General features: G+C 41.1%; 1 protein-coding gene across 1 annotated transcript; it reads left to right on the forward strand.

Moving 5' to 3' along the window:
• The first annotated feature begins 3,148 nt into the window (after nt 1-3,148).
• Nucleotides 3,149-18,717, forward strand: olfml2bb (olfactomedin-like 2Bb). The gene is made up of 12 exons (XM_053438934.1): nt 3,149-3,246; nt 3,988-4,062; nt 7,057-7,111; nt 7,268-7,588; nt 8,756-9,028; nt 9,203-9,310; nt 10,994-11,152; nt 11,785-11,953; nt 12,055-12,543; nt 12,643-12,819; nt 15,043-15,239; nt 17,034-18,717. Exons 1-12 carry the CDS (start codon nt 3,149-3,151, stop codon nt 17,421-17,423), a joined length of 2,511 nt encoding a protein of 836 aa, XP_053294909.1. The 3' UTR covers nt 17,424-18,717.
• The last annotated feature ends 421 nt before the right edge of the window (nt 18,718-19,138 follow it).

Below are 19,138 nucleotides of genomic sequence, written 5' to 3' on the forward strand. Positions count from 1 at the left end.
AACAAGATGGACAAACAACATCTGTAGTTTTCAGCCGCCATCGTAGTTACTGTCACCTCCCCCAGTCTGTCCCCCACCAGGCCCCAATCTATAGAATTATCCCTACTTTTGTATATATTTCTATATTTACTCATATTTTTTTGCCTTACTATATTTTCCACTTGAGCTGCTACTTTATTTATAAACCTCGACCCGCAGAAATGGAGAGCCCCTGTTCTCCACCATTTTAGACCTACGCATGCACGTGTTCCAAACCCACTAAGAGAAGTAAACTGAACATCTAGTATTCGTTCTAACATCATCAATGCAGAATATTAATTCCAGCACTCTATCACAGACCAATAAATATACTAGTGGCATAGTGAACAGCTTTAAGTAGCACTCTATATCTCCACTCAGATTTCCATGGCTGTGCCTAAACAAAGGTCAACAAAAGCTCTTCAAGTTTATGTTTCCTTGAAAAAACACACAAAATCTGTATTAATAAAAAAAAACTATCAGTGTCTGTATATTTGTATTTGCATGTGCGCAGGCATACAGCTGATTAATGTATTTCATGTAGGGATATGGCTGTGTAAACTTAATAAATGTTTATATTGATAAAAAAATCTATATCCACGAACATTTTATAAAAGAGAATACAATATGATATATTTAGAGTCTGACATATGCATACCTGGAAAACCAAGAGAACCAATCTAGTGGTGCATGCACAGGCCTAAATTGTGGTTCCATGACTCTTGCATTTGTACATCTGGAACCATTCTCCGGCTCTGCAGGAGAATGTATCTGAGACACTTTCTTGTGCTGCTTTGTCATTTGTGAATTTCCTCCATGGAGGATAAATTAAGGTACATCTTATCTTACCTTATCTTTAATACATCAACATATGCAAGACATTTTGTTTGTTTTGTTTATCGTTTTATTTGGTGCAATACTATCATTGTGAGGACATTATTATTTTTTATGATTGTAAATCCCTCCATTAACCTTGACAGTCCTCACAGCAGGTGAAGAAGGTAAAGTCAGCACAGTGGCTGGGGGATGTTTTTTTACTCCCCACTGTCAACATTGGGATCTGAACCACAAGTCCACATAGGACGGGCTCTCAGGTTTTAGTCTTTGCGGACAGGACAAAGCAGGTAAATGAGTCGGTTTGGGTCTTAATCTAAATCTAAATCTTACCCTAACCTTAAAATCAATTCTTAACCTTCAAAGAGTCCTTTGAGTTTGTGAGGAACAGCCAAAATGTCCTCATAATTATGCTATCGGACCAAAATTGGGCCTCAAAACTATAGATAGACATGCACACGTTTATCTGAATGATGAATCTGACCTGGGACAAACGAGATCCCTTGACATTTTCGACAGTGGAGGAGACAGAGCAAGATTTGAGGCTCCGTCATATCTCTGTTTTTCAAATAATCTTTTGACAATAATTAATTGACAGAAAAACCCGTCAATGATATGAATTTCTTTAATGTATCAGCTAGAGTAGCAGGGCTTCATCTGATTGGCCAAATATATTGAAACGCAGACTGTGAATGTGTGGCCCATCGAACACCATTTATCGCAGTTTTTGCCGCCTCGTCAAAAGAGAGCTAACGGGGCAGAGCACAGGCAATTTCAAGCCTGTTGCGGTCGGTAAAGAGAGAGCGATCGATCACTAAGTGCACGTCTCCGCATTGCATCCGTTTTGAGCTCTGCGGCCAGGGTAAACGCTTCACTTCCTGTAGTCATCAGGTGACGCTGTGGTCGTGATGTCTAGTTTGGACTTGATTGGACCAAATATGTCTGAGATACAGAAGCTCGTGATTTGATGGTGATTTTGTGTGTCATGGCGAGTTGATGAACTTTGATGCCAGGCCATTAATAAGGTGTTTGATGAAAAGTCACAGTAATCTGATACCTACATTATCATGTCTTGAGACCCATTTGATACAGTTTGACATGGTTGCGAAAAGTGGATGAGGAGGAATACATCCAAGTGTAAGATGTTACAAAAGCAAGACATTTCTTGTTTCCACCAGGGGGCGCTGTGATTTTAAGTCACGATTTCTGTGTAGATGTCATCAGGTTTCGACTCTTTTCGTATATGTCTAGTTTGTACATGATTGGAGCAAATATGTCTAAGATACATAAGCTTGTTTTGTGATGGCGTGTAATCAAACTTTGACGCCACGCCACGGTCACAAAGTGTGACGAAAAGTTGATTTTCGAGGCAGTTTTGATCTCCATCTTGTTGTGATGACACTCTCCTAAATTATAAGTTGATCTGATGAAAGCCCTAGGACAAGTACGTCAAAGTAAAAATGTGAAATATAGCCAAAATGGCGGGCTTCCAGTCATGTTTTTCACAATGCTCCTTGAGGCTTTTTTGTATGAATAGTCACGATACACCTGCGTTCTGATTTTGGTGAAGATTGGTCGTTGGGAAACCTAGGGGCTGCGTTCCAGGTGGCGCTATTGAGCCATTTTGCCACGCCCATTTCCAAATACTCCAGAATACATAAATAAAATAATAATGGTGATGATGATTTCACTCAGTGCAGATGAAAAAATGTCGAGGTGGGCTGCACACCGAGCCTCCGGCAGAGCCGCTACCGATGCTCGGCCGATACATCGGTGTAACACTAGATATTAGATATTTCCAACGGCACACCTTACGATCTCTCACGGCACACTAGTGACTTGGACAAGTAACTTTAATCTGATTACTGGTTTTGAAATAGTAACGCATTAGATTACTCGTTAAAAGTGGTCAGATTAGAGTAATGCGTTACCGGCAACACTGGTCTGGATCTCATTTAAGTAGAAACAGATTGAAGAATGATAATAAGGTGTAATAAGATGGAATTTCCCTAACTATGTCAAACAGCAGCAGCATCACAGGGCTGCTTTTAAAGGGCTTCTGGTCAAATGTAACTAAATGCATGCATGCACACGAACAAACACACACACACTCACACAAATGGGTCCATAAGATGACATGAGGCCTATGACAACAACTATTATTTTCTTCATCATAAAATGTAAATATTTATGTTGTTTCTGCATAATATTGTGCCTACTAATTCTAATCTGTAAATAGTTCAAAGTTTTATGAAAATATGTTTATGTGTGATCTCGCTGGGAGTTATATGAGAAGATGAACCTGGTTCTGTTCAAATGCAACAAAATCCACAAGGACATCAGGAACTCACTGTTCCTGGACAAACATACCCTGACCACAGTGTGTGGTTTGAGGTTGGTAAACAAGATCTCATGTGGTATTAAATTGCTTTTAGTGAAACTAATAAATAGGTTTTATTAGCTTCTGAGTCTTTGTTAGCAAACCTCGACACAATAACAGGGGAAACAGTGAGGCTCTGTCTAAAGCCGACAAAATCTGTGTATTAATGATTAACATGTTTGTTTAATCTGAGGAATTAAAATGAAAGAGCAACGAGTCACTGCTCAGGAAAGAAAAGATCAGAATGGTGAATTATTATAATATTTATTTCTGAACTTTGATCAGATCATACTTATTCATTTTGAATAATAATAATACTTACCTGTTTAGATAAGTATTTTTTCTTCTGGCTGAACCTTTTCAGTCACTAATGGCCCAACTGTCAATGGCAGAAAAAGGCCAGACAATCGATTTGAATTTAATCGAACTGCAACAAATGTCACACACTCATAGATATCAGTTCCCTGAACTCATCAAGATCAATGAAGTATTTCCGGGGAATATTCTCTCAATGTTAAAGAACGTGAAAAAAGCGAGTCAGTCTCGCACTATTATTTCTGTGAAGAGAAGTGCAGGGATAACCCAACCAAACCCAATAGCAATATAAACTACTGCAGCACATTTGCACTGCATTTCAGACCAAATTGAATAGCAGCTGAGGGCTAATCATTTCAATCCATTGATCAAAAAGCAACCTGAATCCCATTGTTCAAACTGCATGTTGGTTGAGATAATTCCTGTGTTGTCTCACGTAGACCGCATTCTTCCTCCGGACTGTTCTGCAAGATCAAACAAGAGGTAGACAAGAAACACCCCCTATGCCCCCCAAGGTAATCATAGAACTGACCATTGATATCCTTGCCCATAAGCTTCATTTAGTGACCTTACGTGATGCTTGATGCGCAAGGGAACTTGTACAAACAATGAGTTAGGAGTTCCTGGTGATCTTGGGTATTGGAAAGCGCACAGGACACAGCACACTGAAAAATGCAAAGGAAAAAGCTTCTCCCCACAATACCCTTCCCCAAATACAAGCAGTACAGCACTACAAGACAATCACTGGAATTACAGTAATCCAAATTACAACAGTTCCCCTCCCAACCCAACATAGCCGCTTTAAGCCTGTACAGAATTACAATGGCTTCTATTAAAGAGACTGTTACCGCACTCCCTGGGAAAACAGAACATCTTGCTACATCTGGAGACTAGTTCTGAAGCTGCTATCCTGCGATAGTGTCCATCTTATTGGTGCACCTGGAAGTTTCCTATTCCTATCCTATTCCTATGGCCCAATATCAGGCCATAGTGTAATGGATAATTATGAGGTATGTACAAGATAGTTACACCCACATGTGCATTTCATGCATTAATGCCCTGCTGGGTTAAGAGGTAGAGGTAGCTGATGTACCAATGAGGGGCTTTTGCTGAAGCACTGAAGGGTTGTGGTATACACGCATCAACTCTCACTCCAATGCTGAAACTTCTCTAAAAGTAATTGAAAAGCTAAATGACTGAGAGTGATACAGAGATACCTCTACCCGTTATACGAACCACCGCCTTGCTTTAACTTGTGAAGCTAGAACATTTGTCTCTCATCACTGGCTGGCTTGTTCTAGAACTGCTGCCTCCGTGATGGTCCCTCTGTGCTGCTCCTCTGCCCTGTACCTCTGACTCCCTCTGGTGTACACATCGCCAACAGCTGCTTCATTCAAAGGAAAATCCTTTGGGTTCAAAATCTAAGGAAAATCCTTTGGGTTCAAAATCATAGGATAAACCTTTGGGTTCAAAATCAAGGGGAAATCCTTTGAATGAAAAATGACTGTATTCTATACAGCATAGGTAATTATGAGCCATCTGCAGTTGAATAAAAATGCCCCTTAAAAACTTGAGGATTCTGAGATTGAGATTAAGGGCCTCTGGCTCTTGCCCCATACCTGTGAAACAAATAGGCTCAAAACACCAATCACTGTATTTAATAAAATGTTTAGACTAAATAAACTAAAATGTTGTTTTTCGGCATCCTGCACTTTCAAATATCGTGGAATAGTAGAATATAATGTGCATCACCCTTGGACAAGGTCTACTTTTAAGGCATGTTCAACGTTGTCAGCTAAAATTGAAATGTCATTATTTTGTATATTTCTATTTTTGATATGGTTAAACCTCGTTTTTACACATTACCTTTACCAAGTGTGCATTTCACTGTTAAAATGTTGCTACTGTACTAGTTAATTCCCCAACCGAAGGACTTCTGCAAAAAGTGTTCCATAAAATTAATAATCCAAACTCGGTGAGGACAAATGTCTGAAGGCCCCTCAATCCAACATAACAATGTTATTATAATGACCCCAAAGTTATCACCGATGCCCAAATGTTTTTTTGTTGGCACTTTGATACTCCAAGCTGTCATGTTGCCAAAGTCAGACTAATCACATCATTGATTTATGGCTATACTGACAAACAGAAAAAAAGAAAAAAAAATGAACAGAAGGTATTTATGTACTCTTTTATTCACAGCTGTCATTGTGCTTCATCGAACATCTGCCATCATGTTCAGTTAACTAATTTTAAAAAAGCCCTTTTACCCACGGTAAAATCTGTCATCTTTGATTCACACAGTGAAATGCAAACAAGTAGTAAATAATGTGAAAAGTTCTAAGACATTTTTGACATTTTTCTCAACCATGGCAGCTTGGAGGACACCAGGAGCAATGTGGCAGACTTTGCATCAGGTTTTTGTCAATTTAAAGATGGTCCTGACACGGAGCTGGAGGAGGAAGGCTCTGTTGCTGCGTGAAATGTTGAACAGCAGAGCAGGTAGTTCAAGTGCCGGGAGACGTCATAGATCAGCTGCTGACATTGATGAAGAGGTGCCCAACATCTGGCTGTACCTCTTAGGTGATCCGCCCTCTGCCTTTGGAGGCGTCTCCGTTGATCAGCTTATTCAAGTATCTTGTAAAAAACATTCTAGAAATAAAATTTTAACATTCCTGATCCCTTCTCTGCTTGGTCACATCATTAATCCAGCTATGAGGACAATAGAAGGAAACCTATGAAGAGTATAGAGGATCTAGAATTTTACATCACAACAGTATCTTCGGTACCAATATTTCCATAGACATGACAAAACCTGAATTATTGCCTTGCAGTATCAGTTTACATACATTTCTTTAAGTTTTATTTGAGGACAAATTAATATTTGTATCAAATTTTATGAGGGGTTAAGGTTAGAAGAATGAAATTCCCCGCAGGTGTTTATCATACAAGAACCAGAGACTCCATCCCCCTCAAAGCATCAGTGGTTTAGAAAATGGATGGATGATGAAGTGTCTCCCATCATTGGTTATCTAGCTCACCACAGTCGTCATCTTCTGACTCTGGTAAAACATTGAGTTGGATCAGTAGCTACATTAATGTCAGCGTGAATTTAGTCCAGAGGTTGAATCAGACTTTTTTACTGTAGATAGCATCAACATATCAAGCCTCATAAATTAAATTTATATGTACTTCTGCATTGAATCTTAACGGCATCACTGGATGTCAATGTTTGACTGCCCTTGCTGCTGTAACATTGCAAATGACCCTGTTGTAGGACTAATAAAGGATTATCTAATCTTATTTTATCTTATCTAATGTTGTGTTATATTATCCTACTGATTAACTGAGCTGAGATGTAGACTTCAGACTACAGCCCCCCTCTCTTTTTTTCAACCACATCTGTAAATCCTACTTTAATGGCCACATGGATTATTTTCCCAGGCCCACATGCAGACTCCAGTACAGTTTCTGATCCCAGTCTCTGACCCTCTCCTCCCTCTCCTCAGCTCAGTGCAGCTCACACTGTATTTACCGGTGGTTTGGAGGCGGGTCTGCTCCATTGTCCGTTGCTTTTTGTATCCCTTAATTCTGTAACACGCTGGTCCACAACCAGTGTACTGAAGTTTTTCAGCTTTGTTTTGGGGGAAGTCTCGTGTCGCTGCTGCCTGGTCCTGCGGATCTGCCTGATCGTTACCTGAGACTTCTTTCCTCTCGCAGTGCTGTTCTGAGTCTGCTGCAGGAGACATGTGGCACCGTCTGTCTTTGCTGCTCCTGTGCTGTGCTCTGACCGGACTCGATGCTCTGGATGCGGACAGGATTGACAAGATGCCGCCGACCGACGATCCGGTGGCGGGTCAAAAAGCGGAGCAGGACGCTACTCCCTCCGCGGCGGCCAGCGCAGAGCCGGGTCCCCGAGAGGAACAGCAGCGGCCCGCGGGGAGAGACGCTCCTGCTGCGGGTGCAGAGGGGAGAGTGGAGCGGCCCACCGCCGAGCCTCTGGAGGATGAGCTGGACAACCAGGAGAACATCATCAGCCAGGTCAGTGACATGGAAACATCTCATCTGTCGCCAAACGTCATTCAGAAAACTCAAACTGTATTCAACTGATCCACTTCAAACTGGTAGAGAGACACTAATTTGAGCAGACCAATCCAATGTGTCCAAATTAACATTTCTTCCTCCTGTTTTATTGCCATGATCATCCTAGTTCATTAGATGTGTTCATCGGTTGTAAAAATGTATAGATACGTAATTAATCTATTATTGTATTGAATATTTTCAATGTTTTATAACATACAGCACATATGAACTGAATAATCTGCACGACACATACCCCAACATCTGGTGCCTGCAGGCCTGTTACAGTAGTTGTACCTGGAGGAGATGGATGCATGACCCAGATAAAACTGTGTTTTACTGAGAATGATTAGAAAGATCAGATTTCAATTCCCACTCTCTTATAACACCTCACTTGATCTCAAGTCTTGTGTGTCAGGTCACTCCTCAGTGGTGAACCCATTTGGAGCAAAGAAATAGTTCCATTCACTTCATTTAGCACGATTCATGTGGAATCAAAGCATTTCTTATTTTTTGGGGTTGCAAATCTCCAATCTCTCACTTCCTGTATGAAAAGTGATTTTGCTATGTAGACACAGCACTTTTTACTCTGCCATTTAAACACAGCCCAAAATCCCACAGTTTGTCAGTTCAGCTTAAATGACGTGGTAAATCAGGCCCAGAGCTTGTGTGTGTGTTTGTGTGTGTGTGTGTGTGTGTGTGTGTGTGTGTGTGTGTGTGTGTGTCTGTGTGTGTGTGTGTGTGTGTGTGTGTGTGTGTTTGTGTGTGTGTGTCTGTGTCTGCGTGTGTGTACCATGGTAACAGTTTGCATCCCTCTGGCGGTTGGTTATATAACATCCTTCAAACTGTAAGAGCTCCACACCAAAAAGGCCCTGTTTGTAAACGCATGTGTCTTACTTCTTCCCAGGCAGCTCACCACCGCTGCAGCTGCACAACATCACTCATGCTGCTATACCCTCCTTCCTTTTAGCTCTCATTCATGTCCTTATAGCTAAAACACAGCATATAATAATACATAGCATTGAGTCCACATTCATATTTATTATTTTTTCAAAGTTACTCCCATCGGAGTGAGTTGAAAAGTTCTTACAGAGCAAGAATCACAAACTCTGTCCCTCTTTCTTTCAGCTGCTGGGTGATTACGACAAAGTAAAGACTGTGTCATCAGGCTCCGATTGTGTCTGCCGCTGCATTGTTCGACCAATCAAGCGCTCTGACTGCAGCCGTATCCCTGACAGTGGCCCAGCATCGCTGTCCCAGGATTTTTACACTGTGGAGACGGTTACCAAGGGAACAGACTGCAAGAAGTGTGTGTGCATGGTGCCGCCTTCAGCTGTCAACCCGTGTGAGGGAGACTACAGGTTTAAAAAACTGCAGGAGGCCAGCAAGGATGACATAAAGGTAGAAAGATTTGTGAAATGGAAAGTTATTCTATATCTATTGGCTACAAAGGTCAAACATCTTCTGAAATAGTTCGGAGTTTGAACATTATTTGAAGATGTTGTTTACAATCACAATCAAAGCGTATTCTTTCTCTCTGCTTTTTTCTGTGTCGCTCATTTTCTGTCTGGTAAGCTGGCAACTATTATGGACTTGTTGGAGGGCTCTCTGTATGGAATGGACTTGTTAAAGCTCCACTCTGTCACCACCAAACTGCTGACCAAGATGGACAACATGGAAAAAGTGAGGACACACACACACACACACACACACACACACACACACACACACACACACACACAGACACACACACACACACACACACACACACACACACACACACACACACACACACACACACACACACACACACACATGCACATGCACAATGCACCAATCTATGAAATCTGTAATTTCCACTGGGTGTGTGTGTGACTTATCCACCTAATTGTGCAAACATTCAGTTGGATTTTCTCACTAAAATCTGTCTAAAATGTGAAACTACTGCCAGTGCAGTGCCTGTTCTAAACCTTTCTGATTGGAATGGTCTGTTTGCTTGTCCTGTGTTAATGCTCTATTAACACATCATAATTATTACTTATCATTAGTGAGTCCTCATCAAACAGTTCTACAATATACATGTCACTTTTCACTGCTTATGTGCAGGACGTTGTGTGCAGAGCTTTTTTATAAACAGTCGGTTTATAAAAAACGCAGTTGGTGAAGAGACATTTTTGTGATAAACCCACCTTGTTTATCTGCAATTAAGATTTTATGTTCAATGTGTTTCATGAAAGAAAACTAGATTTGCTGTACTTCAAGTATTTGGTTTATAGATAAGATTGAATGATTAACTGAACTGGTGTTATTTTTCATAATTTGTATGTATGAATTTTCACAATCTTCAGATCCAAGTTTGCAACTTTTCGAAATAAAAGCTCTCTAACTCAGATCAATATGGAGCAGTTGTGCTTATACTTTGAAGACAGCTTGTCAAAGAGGGCATGATTATATGAATGTTGCTGGCCTGAGATCACCCGTGAATTTCTGTGTCAGCCCAATATGGTGAAGGAAAACAGATTAAATCCTCATAATGAGCAGACGGGCCAGATATTATTGGCCACAGCCCACATATCTCACAAGATATGTGTTCCTCAGACAGACAGATATTTGTGGAAATAGGAGCTAGATAGCAGCTCTGACTATAAAAAAAAATTGATGGATTAATCTATGTTCCCTACATGTTCATTACTAACTGCAATTTTAAATATATGTCATCTAATTAGTAACATATATATGTATCTTTTTTGGTTGAAGATCCCTAGATGCCATAAAATCCCAATGTTTGTCTTTTTGCATTGTGGTAAGATTCAAGTATGATTCATTTAAAGATGATTGCCTTGCACACAAAGGGAATTTCAGTCCTTAGAGTTTAAGGCTGTGACCATAAAGTGCAACGTTCAATCAATGTGTGACTGGAAACCTCTTTTCATCTGACATCTCTCTCTCTCCCTTTATTTTACTGGAGTTCCTGTAACTCTAGACTCTAGACTGTGGGGAAATTTTACGGAGAGCAGGAGATCTGTCACCATTAATGTGACCGTTAAGATCGTGTTCCATTAAGACCATATTTTCTATTAACCTCGATGACTGATAGAGGATACTGTTACTTGGTTGGTTTGTTAATGAAGAACAGTGTTCTCTTCCTGTTACTTTACATCAATCCACGCATGTGTGACCAGGCTGTGAGAGACATAGTTTCAGCCTAATATAACCTGTTTGTATTCTAATTGATTGGATCTGTGCCCATTCACTTGTTTACTTGTATGTAGATTTGCTTGCAGACAGTTTAATGCAAATTGTGCTTTTAAAGGTAACTGTTAGTTACATTTTTGCCCTTAATGTCATCCTGTGTTTGCTCTCCAGGCCTTTGCACGTAACTTTACAGAGAGAGCAAGAGAGAAAGAGCGTGCAATGGACAGAGCAAAAGAGAAGGAGAAGGAGAAGAAGGCCCAGCAGAAGAAAAAGAAAGTGACTGATCATGCAGGACAGAAGAATCGAGCCCCTGCCTCCCCTTGCAAACAGGTATTCATTATCCTGATCTATTGCCCCTCTGTCCTACCTCAGAGAGGGATCCTTCACTTTTGACTGTCCCAGAGGTGCCTGTGTTTTCCCCTGATTTAAGGTTTTTCCTACTAGTCAGAGGGTAAGGACGAAGGATGTTGCACCATATAAATATTGTTAAGCCCTACTAAATGGTAAATTTGGTTTTGTATATATAGCGCTTTTCTAGTCTTGATGACAACACAAAGCTCTTTACGATACATTTTTACATTCACCCATTCACACACACATTCATACAGTGCATCTATTAGCAGCACTTTGTTGTTCTATGAGGGGCAATTCGGGGTTCAGCATCTAGCCCAAGGACACTTTGGCATGCAGATGGGGAAGATTGGGGATCGAACTGCTGACCTTCAGGTTGGCGGACGACGGCTTTACCCCTCAGCCACAGCCACCTACTAGGCAAATTATGACTTGTGAATATGGTCTGTAAGAATTCAATTTGATTTGAATTGATATGATACCCATTATTTGAAAATGTGTGTCTGAACAGATATATACATATTTTTTTAATCTGTATTCCAAAAGATATTAACTGCAAAAATGTCCAAATTCTTTATAAACTGGACTGAATGTTGCTCGTGCTGTTGCAGAAGAATAACCGACAGCAAGATGTTCTGGAACAACAAGAGCCAACCAGCAACAAGACAGCAAGTCAAAAGCCAGTCAAAGAGAAGAACAGCATGGTCGTTAAGGGCATGACCTTCTATAAGGCAGAAGAAGAGAGCTATAAGACGAAGGAGAGAGGGAGGGCAAAGAATAGTAAGTTTGGTGCATCTCTAATGATTGATATCCCAACAACTATTACAGTGAATTGAGGCTGAAGCGAAATAAATGTCCTGTCTTATTTCCTCCTCTCCCAGCGACTCTGACTGCACATACTTCATGGGACCTACTGATTTCTGACCAGCTCCCACCCGACAGAACTTTCCCGATCCAGGATCCAGTACCTGCGTCCACTGTGAGCACAGGACCAGATGGTGAGGAGGCATCAAGGAGAGTAAGCAGTCAAGCACCAACCCAGCCGTCAACCGATCGTCCCACCACCACCCAACAAACCACCAATACAGCCAAACCAGCCCCAACCACCATACAAGCAACGACTGCAGCAACCACCTCCCCGGCTCCCAACCCAACAACAGCCAAACTGACAACAACTTCCCAACAAACTACGACTACAACTACAACAAAGGCTGCTACACCTCTCACCCAGCACAGGACCTCAGCTTCAAGTTCTAATATAAGTCCACCTGTTGATGCGTCTCCCACGGCAGGGTCTGAGCAGGAGCCCAAAAGACGTCTTAGCTGGACGGAGAGCCCTAAGGACCAGCCGAAGACCACCAAGAAGCCTGGTAAAGACACATGTGGAACACTAGTTTATCAGTTACTTAGTGCATGTATTTATAATTGAGATCCTGTGATGTTCCTGACTCATGCATGTGTTCTTGCAGGGATGTGTAAGGACACAGTAGCCAGCCTCTCTGATCCGGTCGAGCACAACTCCTACGGCCTAAGTGACGGAGTCTGGATGAGAGATGCACGCGGCCATGGCAACGTCATCTACCTGACCAGCGGGCTCTATGGCAACAACCTGCAAGAGTTCAGAGACATGGACACCTTCAAATCAGGTTGTGTGTGTGTGTGTGTGTGTGTGTGTGTGTGTGTGTGTGTGTGTGTGTGTGTGTGTGTCTATGTGGAGGTGAAATAACTGTTATATAATCTCCTTATTTTTGTCCTGACACATATTTTACAGTGCTACTACACACAGGGTCTTAAAAAGTCTAAATATAATAATCTGAACCCTTTTCAAAAAGTCTCTTTTGTTGCTCTTAAGAATAGCTTTTTTGAATGTTTTCGAGTTATGATTAGTTTGTAATGCCTCCGTGTTGTAGTTATTTGTCCACAATACTGTTACTAGAAAAAAACAAGAACAAGACTAACGTGGGTTCGTTAGAATTAATAACAGTACATTCTGCCTGGCTGAGGGAAAGACTATGGATAGGGACTCATATTCTGGGACTCAGCTACATTATTAGTAGAGGAAATAAGGGGAACAATCGTTCATTTTGTGATACAAGCATGAAATTTGGCATAACCATTCTTCTGGGTCATCTCTTTAACTTTAGAATGGGGGCCATCCAAAAATCCAATATGGCGGCCATTTTTCAAGATGGCCGCCAAATCATCAAGTCTTAACTATATTTCTTGCATATTTGGGGAAATATTTCGACAATTGTGTCAAGTCAAAAGAACTTCTTTGGGCCTCAAACCTCTCAGTGACATTCACAGCTGCACAAGGCTGTACAAGACAGAGTCAGATGAAAACATTTGCACCTACCATTAGTACATCTGTTTTTGCATGAGCATTTTGCCAATTCCTGGCAACTTGCAGCAATTGGTGGAAGTGTTGTCCAGTTCACCAACCACCTTTGTCCTTGCAGCTTCCATCCCCATTCTGCAGGACTTGGTAAAACTGGTTGAGTGACAGTTGCTTGGCCCCAGACAGCTCCTGCTTGGTAGGCTGCACGTTTAATGTGTTCCTTGAGGGCTGAACTTGTTGGTGGTATGGCATCATATGGCCTTTGCTTGCGGGCGAACAGATGCAGTCGTACATCATTCACAGATGTGGCTGCACTTGATCGGTCATACATTATGACCACAAATCTCTGCAGCATTTGGAGGTCATCATCATCAACAGTGGTGGGCCAGTGACTGAGCTTGGTAAATGTCCCTGACACTTCATCACACACATTCCATGTTTGCCAAACAGATTTCTTAGCCTTGCCACGGAATGCAGACACAACGTCACACCCACTAAATGCATGGAAAAATGGTAGGCCACTGGATCTTTCTGGCCCAATTGTTGAAACGATGTCATGGATTGGAATCCATCGTGAATGGGCTCCCTGAACAAAAGCAATCCACAGCTTCTCCAGACCTATTGCTATGTCATCTACACATAGCTTAAAGGTTGGTTTGTAAATGGAATGAGAACACAGGGAAGTGCTCCTCCTTATATAGTACCAGACAGCCAATCAAATTGTTCGTTCATTTGAGTCTTTTTTCGATGTCTGAAAAAGTGACTAGCAAACAAATCTAGAGTGTCACATGCTACAGTGCAAAAAAGCAACTATAGCGACAAATCTAGCTACTATTTTTACTGTCCTCTACACATAGCTTAAAGGTTGGTTTGTATATGGAATGAGAACAGAGGGTAGTGCTTCTCCTTATATAGTACCAGACAGCCAATCACCCAAATCTAGCTACTATTTTTACTGTTCTCCTATACTGTATATCCCCCAAATATCTCTATCCCTCTAATTAACCCTAAACTTCACGTAGTTTTCCCCTGGACTATAACACAGTTAGCCTATGTTTTAGAAATGTTTCAGATGGTTATTACTGGTAACTCCTGTTTGAAAATGTTCAAAAACATACTATGGGAGTCCGATATTATTGACATCTACAAAGTATAGGCAAAGATTATGCTGAAATGCAAAATCAGTCTAACCATGGTGGCCATCTTGAAATAAATGGCGGCCATTTTTGATTTTCGAGTGGCCCCGATTCCTAAATCGAAGAGTGACCTTCAAAGATGATTTGTACCAAATTTCACGCTTGTATCACCATTTGAACGATTTCCCCAAAATATTGCTTTTATTTCCTCCACTATATCTATTATACTTGACATAGGTCTTAAATTTCATTATGGTCTTAAAAAGTCTTAAATTTGACTTTGTTCCTGTTGGTAGCAGCTCCTGTTTGGATCCACGTTGTGCTTTGTTTCACTCGTTTGTTGTCACGTGTAATTCTGACCGGCTGTATGTGTTCTGCTTGTTCATCCTGCTCAGGTCAGGCGAGTAATTCATACAAGCTGCCCTATAGTTTCACCGGCACGGGCCACGTCGTGTTTAATGGGGCTTTCTACTACAACCGTGCGTTCAGCAGGGATGTCATCAGATACGACCTGAGGCACCGATATGTCGCCGCCTGGACCACGCTGCACGATGCGATACTGGAGGAGCAAGCTCACAGAACGCAAACTGAAGTAAGACTCGTTGAACATGGTAATTGTGATGTCACCCCACAGGAGACCCTGCATGATGATTTACTCGAAGAATACACAGTCAGGACACCTTCACAGACCTGAAAAGTTCAGAGAGGGAACAAAAGCACTACAAATCACTGTAGGGGTCAAAAGGGCAGATTGTGAGGAATAGGTGTTTTTGTAGTTTTGATCCGTGTTAAATTCAATTCGCCTCAATCTTATATATGTCTAGGTTATACCAGGCCCTTACCCCAATGAAAGTGAGAAAGAATCTTAAAAGGAATACCTTTGGGCATTTGGGGAATTTATCTGATTTGTTTCTGACAGGGAGATGGGAGGGTCAACACCAGCATCGTGCATTGAGTACACACAGCTCTATGGGTGGAGGTGGTTATCTCATCCAAATTATTAGAGGAGTACTGTCATCCTTTAATATTCTTGCTCCAGGAGCAATCATCTTTTGGTGAGTGAGCTGAAACGGCCCAGCATTGACTCAGTGTTTCAAATCCATTATTTTTATTGTGAGTAGTTTGTAAAGGTTTCTAAAAAAGGAAGATAACATCAATATAATATCTAGCAACATGCATCCATCTTACATGCAGTGACCTAACAAACAATTACAATGATGCTTTCAAATTCACAAATTAAATATAAAAAACTATTACCTAAACATCAACCCACTATAGATCTGTTCACTGATGGACCATCAAATATGGCAATCTCACATTTTTCATTCACACATACCAAACTTTTGAATATGAGGCCTTCCAGGTGTCTTTGTTCAGGACGAGTGAACCAGGTGAAGTGGCTTCCTGTATACAGTCTGTGGGTGGAGCCACAGGAGGCCCTCAGCCGGGTAAGGGAAGGAGGGGAAGAAAGACAGGATGTTCCTCATGTTAGCTTAGCCTTAAGACGTGAAGCAAGGAGAAAACAGCTTGCTCTATCCCAAACCAGCAGAAGTAATAAACATCTATGAAGCTCAAAACATTTGAGGGTGACACACTCAGTAACTGTTAACAGACAGTTACCACTGTGACATATTTGCAACATGGGGAGCCCCCCATTATGATAATCATGAATATAGAAAATGGTTTTAGAGGCTTATTAGAATTCAGGTGGTGAGAGGCAAGGCAGTGTCGTTTCTATAGAGCCTTTCAGGCATAACAAGTACTTTACAGAAGCTGAAGTGCAGTAGAGAAACCAATCAATTCAAGACACTGGACAACATTAGTGTTTTAAGTTAGTGTGAAAGGGTCTAATGTTGAGGCTCATTTAATTCTCATTGATTCTTATGAGGTTGAATTCACCTGCAAACAGATTCACAGCTTAAAAATGGCTTTGCCCCGTTCAGCTCTGACCTAAAGATTTCTATCTTTAAATAATCACAGAACGTTTTGCTGCATCTAGTTATTATCTTGCTGTAGGTGTTGACACAGTGAGTCTATGGGGAAAATGGTAAGAGAGCTAAGTACATCTGGGTGGGATATGTGTAACTATGATAAACACTTATTGTTATGGATTTTGCCCAGAGGAAGGTGGGTTTTTGTTGGAGAGTCATTCTTGCCCCTGACTAAACTTAGCAGACCATGTCTCAAGCTCCAACTCCAGGCTTATAAATAAGAAATGGAAATAATAATAAGTAGTATAAAGCAATTTCCCCAAAATTTAATATACTTTAGTGGTTTTAAAGCTGAATTATTTTATTTTTCAAACTGCGTCTTATGTTTATACATGTAGGTGTGTAAATGGATGGTACAAAATCTTGTGTTAAACTTGTGGCTCTTTTTTTTCCAGGTGGAGTTTGCTGTGGATGAGTCTGGCCTGTGGTTACTCTACCCTGCTCTGGACACAGAGGGCTTTCACCAGGAAGTAATCCTGCTAACCCAACTCCATCCCCGCGACCTTCAGCCAATACGGAGCTTCCGCACAGGTCTTCGGCGTGGTCGCTACGGAAATAGCTTCCTGGTTTGTGGCGTGCTCTATGCCGTGAACAGTATGGAGCACCGCTACGCCAATGTGACTTATGCCTTCGACACGCACACGCTCACACACACCGTGCCGAGCCTTGCCTTCACAAACATGCACGCGCACACTTCACAACTGGCTTACTGCCCATTGGACAAGAAACTGTATGCCTGGGATGATGGACATCAGATGATGTATGATGTCATCTTTGCTTATTAGCACAATGAAGGGACACAAGATGGAAGAAGTGATGGCAACAGGGATGGTCAACAGAAGGATGGATGAGTTCAAGTCAAAGCTGAGGACAGAAGATTAGCTGAACAGATCATTGTTTTTTTATGGATCAGCCTAAGTGAATGTATTTTAGTATCAACCTCAACTGCTGCTCTACAACACACACCAAAGTCAGTTTTAACCAGCCAGGGCCCCATTTACCATGATCTCTCTCCAGGTTAAGCGGGTTTTCATTGTAGGCTCTTAAATGTCCACAGCAGCACTATAGAGCTTCTCTGCGTCAGCTGTCAGGGGTGCTGGAGATGATGCCTAATACATTTAACTTTCCTTAGCATAAAGCCTGGAATGTTCCAGTATGAAAACGAAGCGTAATAAACAGTGCAAAATACAGCATTCAGCTAGTTTAGGAAAGTAAATTCTGATTGATTTAAATGCTGTTTGAGCCAGATGTTATCTAACTTTAATGAAAACTAAAATAAAGCAGCAGTGAGTCATGTAAACTTCGTGAATATGAAAAAGACAGATGTACCTTCGGGAATGTGTGCTTTCAGCCGTCAGATGTTGAGAAAAAAGAAGTAGAGGAGGACATCAGCATAATTTAAGGGAATTGTTCAGTTATTTAGTGCTTTTGTTTTAGATTTAGTTTTTTAATCTAACCACTATTGCTCATTGTACATGAAACATAAGCAACAATAGCATATAGATGTAACAATGAACAAAAATGTAAATAGATCATGAAGGTTAGTTTTCTCCTACAGATTCTGCAGCATCTGAAGGCGATCTTATCCTCTTCCAAATGGGTTTGAGGTCCCTGTTAATAAATAATCCCTTTTAAGAGCATTGTCAGTCACAACGCCTTTGGGAAATATGGTTGTAAGGCTGTTTTTATAATTACCTTATTCTCAAGATTCCCGCAGAGTAGCACTCACAATATTATACTTGTGTATAATCTTCTGGTAATGAAAAAAGATACGGACACACAATCTCTTCAGGTTCAGTGTATTAATGAGTCTATACTGTATGTTTTTATAATGAATATTTGCCTATTTACCATAGATCCTGTCAGATAATGTTCCCATCCTGAGCGTTAGGACAGCTGGGAATGGAAGCTCGTAACCCTGTTACTGTCAGTATTTCATGATTGAAGCTCAGTCCTTCCAAACTAATTTCACGCTAACACATGCTCCACATGCAGCTCCCAAGACAAGGTTGATTCCAACTGCTGTACTACAAGTTAGACTTTTTGGTCTGTTAATTTATAATAAAATGTTAAAACAAATCATTTTCCATCTCTTTTTCCCTTTCATGGTGTTTCTGTCCCACTCCCCTGCCCGTCTTGTGCAGCTTGCTGTGGACATTACTTTTAGGGTTGATTTAGCTTTCCTGGAAACAGCAGAGCTACTGGAATAATCCCAGGGTGGAAAATAAGACCCAGCTCTGACTGAATACTCAGGTCACAAACCAGACCTTCTGCATGTTTAAGGGCCTTGCAAAGATACAACAGATCTTTGCAAGGCCCGATGTGCAAAAAATGACTGTACAGCAATCCACCTTTGTATTTCATTTTAAGCTGTGGTTTGGATCAGTAATAAACTCAAAACAACAACTTTAATTATCAAAATGAGGACAATTGCATGTTTTCAAAGCTAGTGAGCAAATATGGAGTTAAGAAAGAGTCCAGTCATCCTTGCAGCTTCTGA

Source organism: Pleuronectes platessa, chromosome 13 (genome assembly GCF_947347685.1).
Source record: "Pleuronectes platessa chromosome 13, fPlePla1.1, whole genome shotgun sequence".
Classification (NCBI taxonomy): domain Eukaryota; kingdom Metazoa; phylum Chordata; class Actinopteri; order Pleuronectiformes; family Pleuronectidae; genus Pleuronectes; species Pleuronectes platessa.

What these genes read in the sequence shown, in the direction of transcription:
- olfml2bb (XM_053438934.1), top strand. Translation starts at nt 3,149, where the DNA reads ATGAACCTGGTTCTGTTCAAATGCAACAAAATCCACAAGGACATCAGG. An exon ending in GGAGGCGGGTCTGCTCCATT is followed by an intron (nt 7,112 to 7,267) that starts GTCCGTTGCTTT and finishes TTCCTCTCGCAG; the next exon opens with TGCTGTTCTGAGTCTGCTGC. An exon ending in CTCACAGAACGCAAACTGAA is followed by an intron (nt 15,240 to 17,033) that starts GTAAGACTCGTT and finishes TTTTTTTTCCAG; the next exon opens with GTGGAGTTTGCTGTGGATGA.